The sequence below is a fragment of the Martes martes genome, assembly GCF_963455335.1.
Source record: "Martes martes genome assembly, chromosome: 16".
Classification (NCBI taxonomy): Eukaryota; Metazoa; Chordata; class Mammalia; order Carnivora; family Mustelidae; genus Martes; species Martes martes.
The window spans coordinates 17,299,709-17,311,740 of NC_137904.1; the positions used below are offsets into that span (position 1 = coordinate 17,299,709).

The 12,032-nt window shown below is 48.7% G+C and overlaps 1 protein-coding gene across 2 annotated transcripts in view; it reads left to right on the plus strand.

The window, feature by feature from the left end:
- The window catches only part of TRPV3 (transient receptor potential cation channel subfamily V member 3), a gene marked incomplete at both ends in the record, with an annotated part of 31,795 nt that overhangs the window by 1,347 nt on the left and 18,416 nt on the right, over positions 1-12,032 (plus strand). For both annotated transcript variants that reach the window (XM_080826956.1, XM_080826957.1), the window contains 5 exons: positions 4,743-4,847; positions 4,996-5,082; positions 5,807-5,961; positions 6,747-6,923; positions 11,142-11,282. In XM_080826956.1, coding sequence (XP_080683082.1) covers positions 4,743-4,847; positions 4,996-5,082; positions 5,807-5,961; positions 6,747-6,923; positions 11,142-11,282 — 665 coding nt within the window. The remainder of the gene's footprint in view (positions 1-4,742; positions 4,848-4,995; positions 5,083-5,806; positions 5,962-6,746; positions 6,924-11,141; positions 11,283-12,032) is intronic.

The following is a 12,032-nucleotide window of genomic DNA, read 5'->3' on the forward strand; positions in this document are numbered from 1 at the left end:
AGTCCCATGGGGGCTGGGTCTTGGGGGTTGGTTAAGGAGTTTGGACAAACCTGAGGGCAGTAAGGAGCCCTCAGTAAGTAAGGAGGGATTTTATGTGAGATAGAGGGCATGGTGAGATTTGCATTTTGGAAAGGATAATCTGGGTGATCTATGTGGATGATGGTTTAGAAGGATGATGGATTAGAAGGGAGACTAGGAGCAGGAAGATGACAAGGAGGCTCTTGGGAAGCTTGAGTGACAGCTGGTAAAGTCTGAACCTGGGTGATCAGGGATGGGGAAGAGGGGGTCAGGTCAGAAATTTATCAGGATCATGGGGTAGGCAGGATCAACTATGATAAGGGAGGGACAAGGCAAACCAAGAGACATCCCCTTCATTTGATGGGAGGGTTGATGAGGCCATCTCTGACATGAGCACATCAGAGGAGAAGGAGCAAGATGAGGAGAGACAAGCCAAGTTCAGGTGTGAATGTTGTCTGAGAAGTGCCTGAGGGACGTTCAGGTGGAGGCTCCATCCTGGAGTGCAAGAGAGAAAACTGGGCAGACCTGGGGCTATGGGGGCAGCCTTAGTTGTCTAGGTAAGGGCAGAGATTCCAGATCCAAGCCTCCAAACACCACTCTCCTGCCTCTCTTTCCCTTTCCCTGCCTTCTCCCATTCCTAGGGGAGGTTTGGACCTCAGGGAAAGATGGTGAACATGGCTTCAGGAGAATCCCAGGATCTTCCCACAGTCAAGTTGCCTTTTCTGAGCCTATCCCTGTTCATGAACTTAGCCTCATACTCAGTTCTACCTATGGCCTCACGCAGCCAATGGCCTGGGTGTGAGATGTGAACTTCATCTCACGAAGCAGTAGCACCTTCTACCCAAGGGCTCCTTGTGGGCCCTCAAGTGTCTACTTCTCCCTGAATGTTTGAGCATCTCCCTCAAAACTGAGTATAGGACTCAGCCTAGATAGGAAAAGAAAGAAAAGAAAAAATTCAATGTAAATAAAGAAGGCCAGTCTGACCAGTAAGGAAATCTGTACTAATGGCGGGATTGAAGATACCAAGAAGTCTAAGTAGGGAGAGATTTTTGGACCCGGAGCTTTTCCTGAGCCATCATGCTATTTCTCATGAGCAGCTACCACTGTGGCCTCTTTCCTGAATCCTCAGCAAGGCAAATGCCCTGAGGTAGACATGGGCTGATGAAGGTTATGGAGGAGCTGGCCTTTTGGAGATCAGAGCACTTGGACAATTTTTGGTACAAAGTAGTTGGTCACACAGCCTCCTTCCCAGCCCCGGGGATGCTCAGGAATAGTTCACCGTCTTCAAAGGGACAGAAATGAAGGAGAGATGATGGAAAGCTAATGTGCTCTGTCAAAGGGACAGAAATTTCTGTCAAAGGGACAGAAATGAAGGAGAGATGATGGAGAGCTAATGTGCTCATCTGAGTTAACAACACCCATGAGGTGTCCTTTGGTCTGGATCAAAGGTAGGAATGAACAAACAGCATATGCTGCAGGTTAGAAGCCAGGCTGTCACATGGCCAAGACATCACCGTGGCAGGTGAGATGTGGCATGTGCAGTGGCAATTAGGGCATGTGTGGGATGGACTGTCATGGTCTACAGCTTCTTGTCCCAGGGATTGGGTCCTTGTTCACACTCAGGGATCTTTCCAGTCTGACTTTCACCACTCTCCTTCCTAGCCACTGAAGACTTCCTCTAACATAGTCCTCACCTTCTGCCATAGAAGCTTTTCTTCTATCTGCTCTCCCTGCTTCTGGGGATTTTCCCTTGTCTCTGAGGACAAGGTTCCTGGAAGAGTCATCTCTTCCTTCCCTGTTTCCCACATTTCCTATACGGAGCATATTAGTAGCTTTTGAGTAAGTAGGTGGGTCGGTGCAAGAGCTGGTGAGACAATGAGAGACAGAGTGGGTGAGCTGATGAGTAAGTGTCCTGAGGGCTCAGCATAGTCCCTCCGCACAAATGAGGACACTTCATGGTGAGATGTGGATACATTTCCTCCACTCCCTCTGTCCCTTTGGTTTCCAGGCCTGGAATAGATAGATGCTGCCATGATTTGATTTTTGGTCCACCCTGGGGGCCCCCTCTGGACTCTGGGAGGAGACCTTGAGAAGGAGAGGAGTTGGAGGAAAGGCAAAGGACCCTTCCTCAACTTCTTGGGAAAGACTGAGAAAAAGATGAGAGCTTTGGGTAACAGAGAGCCCAATAGGAGTCACCTGAGGTTTATACTGGTCTGTCAGTTTATTGGTTCTTTCCACACATCTCTGTATCTATCCGCCAATCTGCCCACCCAACTACTCATTCCTCAGCTGTTCATGCATCCATTCATCCATCCTTCCATCCATCCATGCATGCATCCATCCAGCCTTCTAACCATCTTATTCATCCATCCAACTTATCTGTCCATCTATCTGATGAGCCATTTTCCCTTCCTTTCACACATTGTCTATCCATATTCTGCTCCCCTGTTCAGTTAAGTCTTCCAGGTGTCAGAACAAGTATTGGGTTCTGGAGAGTTAAGGACACTGCAAGTGTATTTCCTCCCATTGAGGATCTTACAGTTGAAGGCCGGTGTGTTGTCTGGAGCAGGGAAAACGATGACCTCATTGTGCTATGCCCTGGTCCCTGGTCCAATCCTTGGGACCAGTTCTGACCAGTTCACTGGAACAATAGCTCTTCATATGGATTTTTGCTCATTTGTGTACCATCTAATCCCCATCTCCTAGAACAGTGCTGGGCACACAGTAGGTGCTCAATAAATATTTGTTGAGTAGATGTACTACCAAGGAGACTAGACAAGTAAGAATAGCTTTAGGGTGGCATTTCTGGGGCACTTCAGGGGTGCTGGGAGTGGTGATCTGACTGGATGACCTCTGATGCCCACTTAAGCTACACAGTTCATTTGTGGATGATTTAGAGCAGTCCTGGCTGCAGAGTCCAGGATCATCTGGCCCAACCACTCTCCATCCTCGGGTCACACAGGAGGCAGAGGCAGAGGCCAAGCCAGACTAGAACCCAGGTTTTGGGCTCCCAGTCAGGGGTGTACTTCTCTTTTGGAAGAAGGATTTGCTTTTAGTTCAGGTCAGAAAGTTCCTCTTGATGGGCAGAAGACAGCAGGGTGAGGGCCAATGTGCCAGTCAGTGCTGCCTCCCCACCCCATTTATGCCCCAGTTCTGGATTGGTTCTGAGCCTTCCAGTCTGTCTGTTTCTGGAGGACAGGAGAGAGAGCCCTGGGTCTTGCCTGGGAAAGTCCCAGAAGACCCTAGAAGACCCTGGAATACCCAGGACTCGCTCATGCCTGTCCATCTGGAGAAGTGGCTATGTTGGGCAGTGTCCACATTCAGCTAATCCCTAGAACCAGTTTGGCTGGAAGAAGATCCAGAGGGCTGAGAGGAGAGCAGCACGGATAATGGTATAAACTATGAGCCTGGAATCACGAGTCAGTTCTCTGACCAACGTGGCTTCTATCCTTGGGGTAAAAGGATATCCATGGTGATCTGCTGCTCCATCCTGGGCCTTAGTTCCCCCATATATAGAATGGGGCCACAATCCTTTCCCTGCTACCCTTCTGAACTTGACATGGCTGGAGCTGTACTTTGGGCGCTCTTCTGTGGTCTTATGAGAAAGGGAGGGGGCATGTCGATCCTCCTGGGCGTGGGAAGGAAACAGGCAGCAAAGGCACTTAGGAGAAAGAGCAGCTGGTCAGGAGGCCACTCTCCCAGGCCAGGTCACAGAGCCAGCAGGTACGTGGCAGCAGCCACGGGGTGGGGGTATCGCAGCAACCGACCCTTGTCCTGGTGCTCATCATCCTGGTTGTCATGGGAAGGCTTATCCCTGAGTGTGTGATTGTGGGTTCTATGAGCATATGTGTCTCTGTTTGTGGGTGTCTGGATTGGGAGTCATATCTTGGATGTGTGTCTAGCCTCTGAGCGGCCAGTGAGTCTGTCCCCTTCCCTGGGGCTTAGTCAGGTCACAGGCCCTGGGCCCACATCTCTCTTCCAGCCCTGGGAGAAAGTGTGCCCTTCACTTGCCCCTCGACTTCTCCTCATGTCCGCTGTCCAAAGTGGTCTCCTGAGTTTTCCTTCTTGACGAGGATTCTTAGTCTTGTCCCCTGAACTTTTACATGCTCTCTTAGCTCTAGGTCTGTTTTCTGTGCCGACACAACTGTACAAGAGATGATCAAAGGGGGTTGAATATGCCCTGGCAGCCAGGAAAGGCCTTTGTCGGTGTCAGCATCTAGGGACTGCCCCCTGGAAGGGCTCTTCTTCAGACCTGAGGCCAGAGGGGCTATTGCGGGAGATGATGGGGAATTGTAGCTCTTGTTATCATGTCCGCCATCTCTGGTGAGTCCTCACACCTGGAGGAAGCTGCAGACAAGAAAGTCCCCCTCAGATGCTAGGCCACCCCAGCAGAGACCCCTGGGCTCATCTCCCAGTATTTTTAGTGACAAGAGTCACCCAGACCCAACTTCGAATCCAAGCTCTGTCACCTGCTTGCTGTGTGAGCTTGGGCAAGTAGCTTGACCTCAGAGCCTCCACATGCCCACCTGTCAAGTGTGGATGGTTGGGATGGTACCCATCTGAGAGGGCAGCTGCGGGGCTTGAGCAAAGCCATGAGGGATGGAGCCTAGTGTGGAGCCAGCCAAGAGCGAGTGTGCTGTGAGGCAGGTCACTCTCAGGGTGGAGGGCCTGTGGGTGGACAGTCCCTGTCCTGCTCTAATGGCCTTGCTTGGGTGTCCCCGCAGTGCACACTTCTTCCTAGAGATAGAAGGGTTCGATCCCAACCCCACTGTCTCCAAGACCTCTCCCCCCGTCTTCTCCAAGCCTATGGACTCCAACATCCGGCAGTGGTGAGTACTGGGCCACTTGCCAGCCCCTATTCCAGTCCAGCCCTCCACTCTAGGATGGGCAGTGACTCACCCGGGGCCAAATGGCCAGGCCTGGTTGTCTCTCTCTTTTAAACTTGTCTCTCTCTCTTCCTTCCCCATTCCCCCACAGCCTCTCTGGCAACTGTGATGACATGGACTCACCACAGTCTCCTCAGGACGATGTGACAGAGACCCCATCCAATCCCAACAGCCCCAGGTAAGCCTGACCATTCCCTTCCGCCCACTGTGTCCACCAGGTGGGTGACGGAGGCACGGGCATCACAACCCAGGGAAAAGAAAGAAGCCTCCATTCCTGGGGCTGGGACAAATGTCTGGGCCCATGGCTGTGACATGTAGGAATTTTCTTTTGTGGGGGGAGTATTACATTTCATAAACTATAAGAAGTATTACCCATTCATTATAAAATATTCATACAACAGTCTGCAGCAGAGCGAGAACTGTAACACAATCCCATACAAGTAAACTAAAAATACATGCACCTAAACCATGAAATACCATGTGCATTTTGCAAGAATACATACAAACACAAAAATACGTATTGCCATGGCTGTCTCTTTGGAGTGTGGGGGCAGGGAGAGACAGAGTTTAAAAATTCAAACACTGCCAAAGATGGAAGTGGGATTTTCCTTCCTTTCATCTCATACTTTTTAAGATAATCACTATTAATTGTCCTTTCTAGTCATCTTTGCTATGTGTATCCAAATATATAGTTTGAAAAACTGTGCTTGCATTTGGATTTGGAGGGAAGCCTGCATGGGGCAACACGGATGCCAGGGGCCCGGGGCGCTGATGGAAGACGTCTGGGTCCTAGTGACTGGCTGTGGTGCAGCTCTGCGCAGGCACAGCAGCCCTGGCAGGAGGAGGTGGAGAGTAGGTTGGTGGCACCTATGTGGTGAATTGGAGATACTTTCTGGCCTCAGTGCAAACTTGGCTAAGGAAGAGCAGAGGCGGAGGAAGAAGCGGCTGAAGCAGCGCATCTTTGCAGCCGTGTCAGAGGGCTGTGTGGAGGAGCTACTGGAGCTGCTGGGGGAGCTGCAGGAACTTTGCAAACGGCGTCGTGGCCTGGACGTGGCTGGTCAGTGCCTGGCTCTAGCAGAGAGAGTGTGGGGCTGGGGTCCAGCTTGGCTCCTGCTGTCCACCTTTCCCCACAACAACCCATGAGGGGGGCATGTGAGGAGCCCAGAAGGTTGGGCTGGGGACTTTGAACCTGACTCTGAGGGCAATGGGGAGCCACAGAAGGACTTAGACAGGTGAAGGTCATGCCTGGCTACTGCATGGAGGGCAGGTGTAAAACTGGAGAAGGGCACTATTCAGGCAATGCTGGGATCACAGCAGCAGGCCTGGGGGAAGGTGACCAGCTCCTCAGCAGGGGAACCATCTGGAACCAAGGACAAAGGGAGTGAGAGAAAGGGAGGAGTCCCGGGTAGTGCCTTTGGTGACTTGCTGGCTGGTGGGGCCCACTTTGTCTGGGGGACTGGGGAATAGCTTGTTAGAGGGAGGTGAAAAGCTTTATTTGTAGGCTGCCAGGAGGTGGCAGGCTGGAGATTTCGGGTGTCAGCACTGAGGAGGACAGTGGGAAGGCATGCAGTGGGTGAGATTGCCCCCTCCAAGGTAGCAGGTGCAGAAGGTAGAGAGCAAAAGGCCTCACATAAGGCTTTCGGGGGCCTCAAGGGGGGAAAAGTTGGAGAGGGAGGAGGGGAGCAGGTAGCACCGGCTCCAGGAGGCCAGTGGAGGCCACGGCATGGGTGTCTCAAGATCTGAGACTGCAGCCCCCACACCCTGGCCTCCCGTGCTCAGGGCTGGGAGGCATAGGGGCAGCCGGGGCCCCTCCCGCAGTTCACCCCATGACCCTGCCTGCAGACTTCCTCATGCACAAGCTGACGGCCTCTGACACGGGGAAGACCTGCCTGATGAAGGCCTTGTTAAACATCAACCCCAACACCAAGGAGATTGTGCGGATCCTGCTGGCTTTCACGGAGGAGAATGACATCCTGGACAGGTTCATCAATGCTGCATACACAGAGGAGGCCTACGAGGGTATGTTACCTGTAGGAGGTGCCATGTGGACAGGGGGTGCAAGCCATGCGGAGTCCCCCACTGTCACTGTGGACCCAAAGCACGAAGCGTGCTTCAGTACCACATAGCAGGCCCTCCCCGCCTCCATCCTTGATTCTGTAGAGAGGTTCGAGTGCTCACCACATGCCAGGCAGGCCTTGTTTTCAGCACTGGGTGCAGTGATGAACAAGACAGATGTAGGCTACTGCTTTAAATAAAGTAATTTTAGATGGAAAACACTAGGAAAATGATCTGAAGTGACTGGGTATGGGCAACTTTAGAGTGGGTCAGCAGGGAGGGAACATTTGACCTGAGGCTGGCATGATGAGGAAGACTGGGAGCATGGCAAGGGCTGAAGCCCGAGATGGGAACGAGTTTGGCCTATCAGGGCAATGGGAAGCAGGCCAGAGATGCTGTCAGATAGCTGGGCGAGGCCCATACATGGTCACTGTCAGTCTCACCATCATCATTATCACTACTGCCCCATTTGGGTCTCAATTTTGTGGCTTCTCTGTTAAGTGGACTAGAAAGGGGCAGAGGACCAAATCTGGGATAATGTTTCCCTGCCCAGCAAATCTGTTGTGAATAATCAGTAAGGTATGCACTCACTGGAGTTTTTGGACTCAGTAAACATCCTGTTCATCTCTAATAAGGTGCAAACATGATGAGCTCAGGAATGACCAGATGCTATATTGCTGACATGCCAAGGGGAGCTGAACATTGCTCTTTGCAGGGGATGGTCTAGCTTGGGCCCTCAACTTTTCTCATGGGAAAAAGGTCATTTTTAAATGTAAATTTATTTATTTATACTCCAGACTTTCACAAGCATTTTTTCTATATTCAAGAAAAAGTAAAGGATTGTGAAAACTAACACTGTTCATTGGAAGAGAGGGAATCCAGGGAAGACGGCTACAGCTGAGTGCTGAACTGCACACCGAGCTCCCTGGTAGCCAAAGCAAAGAGAGAAACTAGATGAGCTGTGTATAATGTTCTCAGCCTGTCACTAGGGAGCTGATACTAGTCCTTAGCCAAGGAGTTTTAGGTCAGTGTCTCAAACTTGCCTGTCTTGATTCTTCCCCCTTTTCAGTCCCTCTCTCTCCCCTTCTTTCTTCTTGTCAGTATATAGACACTTATAACTCTTTCTAGAAGCATGTTCCCCTTGAGGCCAGGGATGGAGTCTGTCTTGCCCATAGTGAATTCCCTGGGCCCCTTGGGGTCTCATATAAGAGGTCCTTAATAAATGTTTTTAGAATGAGTGAATAAATGAAGGTTACTATTAAGGCGTTGCTGTCCTGGCTGCAATTCCTTATTTCTTTCTTAGCCTTCCTTTATCACTTCCTTCTTTCATGACTTTGTCTTTTGCTGGTGGCCTTGTTGGGGGCTGTGAGCACTCTCTCTGCATGGTAGGAGGAGCCATTTATTTCTGTCTTCTCAGAAACCGGCTCCCCATTCTTCCCTCTGATGGTATTTGCTCGTACCTTCCCTCCAGTGTCTGGGTGGGTGCTCCCCGCCACTGGGGGCTGAGGGGCTACAGCACCATGGGGAGTGGGAGTCATTTTTCCTCACTTTGGGCACGTTACTTTGCCTTTCTGAGTCTTGTTCCTTCATCTGTCAGGGGCTAATATTTCCTTCCTATGCTGCTAAGAGGATCCAAAAGCAACTTATTTGGATCCTGCTAAGAGGATCCAAAAGCAACTTATTTAAAATATTATTTTTAACATTTTGTTAAAGGCCTTCAGAAATTTGCCTTTTTTAAAGCAATGTGTTCAACTAAAAATTATTATTAAAAATTTTAAACATGCATTTGAGATTAATATAATGAATGATTTTATATCCATCATTGCAATTCATAATTATTTTTAATTACATAAATAACACACAAATAGAGTTTCATTGTAAAACATTCAAATAAAAAGAAAGAAAATATGGCAGCAGAAATAAAGTAGCCAACAGGAGGGTTTGGAAGATATAGTCAAGGAAACCTTTGAGAAAGGCAATAAATAAATAAATAAAGGTATGCAAAAGAGGAGAGAAAAAAAAAAATAAGGAAAGCAAAAGATCTACCTACGAAGCCCAAAAGAAGAAATACAGAATAGAGAAAATGGAAGGGAGTCCATGGTCAAAAGAGTAATACAAAAAAATTTTCCAGACCTGAAGGACCTACATTTCCAGATTTTAAAATCCCATTGAGGCACTCCTAGGTGGCTCAGTCAGTTAAGCAACTGATGTCTGCTCAGGTCTTGACCTCAGGGTCATGAGATCAAGTCCCACATTGGGCTCTGTGCTCAGCAGGGAGTCTGCTGGAGAGTCTCTCTCTCCCTCTGCCCCTCCCCCTGCACACACTCTAAATAAATAAATAAATAGATAAATAAAATCTTTTTTAAAATTTAAAAATAAATAAATACCCTTAGAACATAAAAAAAATTCAAGTATTTAATTAAGTTAAAAAAAAAAAAAAGCCTTTGCCCGTTTTTCCACTCTCCTCTCTAGAAATAATTATGTTGTGTAGACCTTGAGGACTTTCCTAGGCTTTTTACACATGTGTGTATGTGAACATAGAAACATGTTTGTTTATTCATGTACCTATTTAACATAGAACAATAGTGTACTGTTTGCATTGTTCTACACCTTGCATTTTTTTTTTAACTCTATGCCTTAGACATCTTCTCATCCCAGAATATGCAAGTCTGCCTCCTTTTTACCTGCCTAGTCTGAGTGTGGCTATCTTGTGGCTAATTTCTGTATTCCCCCATTGATATATATATATTCATTCTTCAATTTTTCACTATGAAAATATCATAGTACATATTCTGCCTATGACCCCATGCTCAGTGCACACGTTTTAGGAAAATACTTTGAATTGGATTTTCTGTGTTCAAAGGAATGCACGTTAAAATTTGTAATGATAATTGTCAGATTTGCTTCCAAAAGATACTAGTTTATTCTCCTTGAAATACAAAGTATTCATTCCCTCATTCTCTTACCTTTCACTAATACTGGAAATTATCTTTTTTGTTTGTTTGGTTCTGCTTTGTTTTTTGTTTTGTTTTGTTTTGTTTTGCCAATCTAGTCAGTGAAAAGTAGAAAAGTGTTAACTTGCTAGATTCTAACTTCATTTTCTCAATTATCAGTGATTCCAATCATGTTTCACTTTTGTTATTGGCCATGTGTATTTTCTTCTCTGTGAGGTGTTTGTTAATTTTTTCTCAGTTTTCTTTTAAGCTGTTTGTCTGTTGATTTGTAAGTGGTCTTAATATATTAGGAACTTTAAAAAACCTACTGTCTCTTTATTTATGTCTCAGATATTTTCCCTAGCCTATCACTTGCCTTTCAACTTTCTTTACGATGTCTTTTGAATTACAGAAACCTTAAATTTTTTTCTTTGTGAGCCGACATGTTAGTTTTTTCTTTGTGGTTGTTTCTGCATTTTTGGATTTTGCTTAAGAAGTTCTTCCTTATGAAAAGATTAGTTATCAATGAATTTTTGTTTTTTTTAAACGCCTACTTCTTTAATCCACCAGGAATTTATTTTTGTATATGGAATGGTGGCAGCTCTTTGGAAAATGCTATTTCTGGTGGGACATTCCTAAACCTATCCCCTCCCCCAGCCTTCCATCTGGAGAGTCCACAGACTCCACCAGCTGGGTTAATGTCCCTCCAGCCCCTTCCTGCCGCTTTCTCCTGTTCTGTTGCTCAGTCATTGTGGCGCCACTCTCCCAGCTCCTAGGCCAGTCATCCCTTCTTTCCCAGCCCCGACAGGCCATTCTGAGGATTCTTTCTCCTGTGGGTCTCGGGCCCTCATCATCTCTTTCTCCACTGAAGTGGCAGTTCCTGCCAAGTCTGGGCTCCTTCTAATGCATTCTCCAATTTTGCATCCAGAGTGATCCGAAAATACACGTGCGCAAAACTCAAAACTCTGGTCGTGTCCCTTGCCTGCTTCAATGACTTGTGACTCCCCACCGCACTTAGGATAAAGTTCTAACCTGGCTTAAGCAGTCTCGATTCGCCCCGCCCCGCCCCAGGTCCCCCAGCCCTTGCGACTCCCAGTATGGTAGCACTGAAGTCTCACCGGAGCATGGAGCAGGAAAGCAGCTAGTATTTTGCTGTGGCTCGGCGGGGAGTTCGGGAGCCAGGGAGGGTCTGTCCCCCAGGGCCCAGCCGCTGAGCGCCCCTCTCCCTTCCTCCCTGCTCCGTTCGCAGGGCAGACGGCACTGAACATCGCCATCGAGCGGCGGCAAGGAGACATCACCGCGCTGCTCATTGCGGCGGGCGCCGACGTCAACGCCCACGCCAGGGGGGTCTTCTTCAACCCCAAGTACCTGCACGAGGGCTTCTACTTTGGTGGGTGCTGCCCCCCTCCCCGCCTGGCCTTCCCGACCCTCCCCCGCCCCGTCCCAGTAGGCGCTAGCGGGCTGGCCTGGAGCCCCCACTGCCGGTTCCTGGCCGCTCAGCACGTGGACATGTGGACCCGCCCCAGGCCCAGAGGGACAGTGCCGGGGAGGCCGCTGGGATAGAGCCTTCTGAACTGGGGGAGGGGGCGCGAGTGGGCATCCACGTAGGCAGACTCAACTTTGCCTCTGCCCCTGCACCCAGTGCTTTCCAGGACTGCAAACACGCAGTCAAGAGTCAGAGAGGAAGATTCCCTGAATGACAAATTAGGGAGTTCAAAAGGAATTGGGGTTAGGATACTCTGGGTAGAAAAAAAGATTGTAATGCATAATTTAGATATATAATTTAGAAATTCACCCGTTTTAGTGGATAGTTCTTTTCAGCCCCACAAATGTATACAGTTGACTATCCACCACCATGAGGGCAGGGTATAAATAGTCCCTTCACACCAGAAACTTTGCCCCCACAAATTTGTCAACCCCTTTTCCCACTCCAGCCCTTGGCTGCAACCACTGACCTGTTTTCTCTTCTGGGTGGTTTTTTGTTTGGTTGGTTGGTTTTTATCTGTAGGACTAGCTGGGTCTGAGCAGCCATGAGGACAGGGTCTTGTCCAGTCCATTGTCCAACATTAGACCCTGTTGGAACCAGTGTTGGGAAATGTCTGTCAGGTGGGATGAAGAGAGGGAACAGGAGGTAGATTGA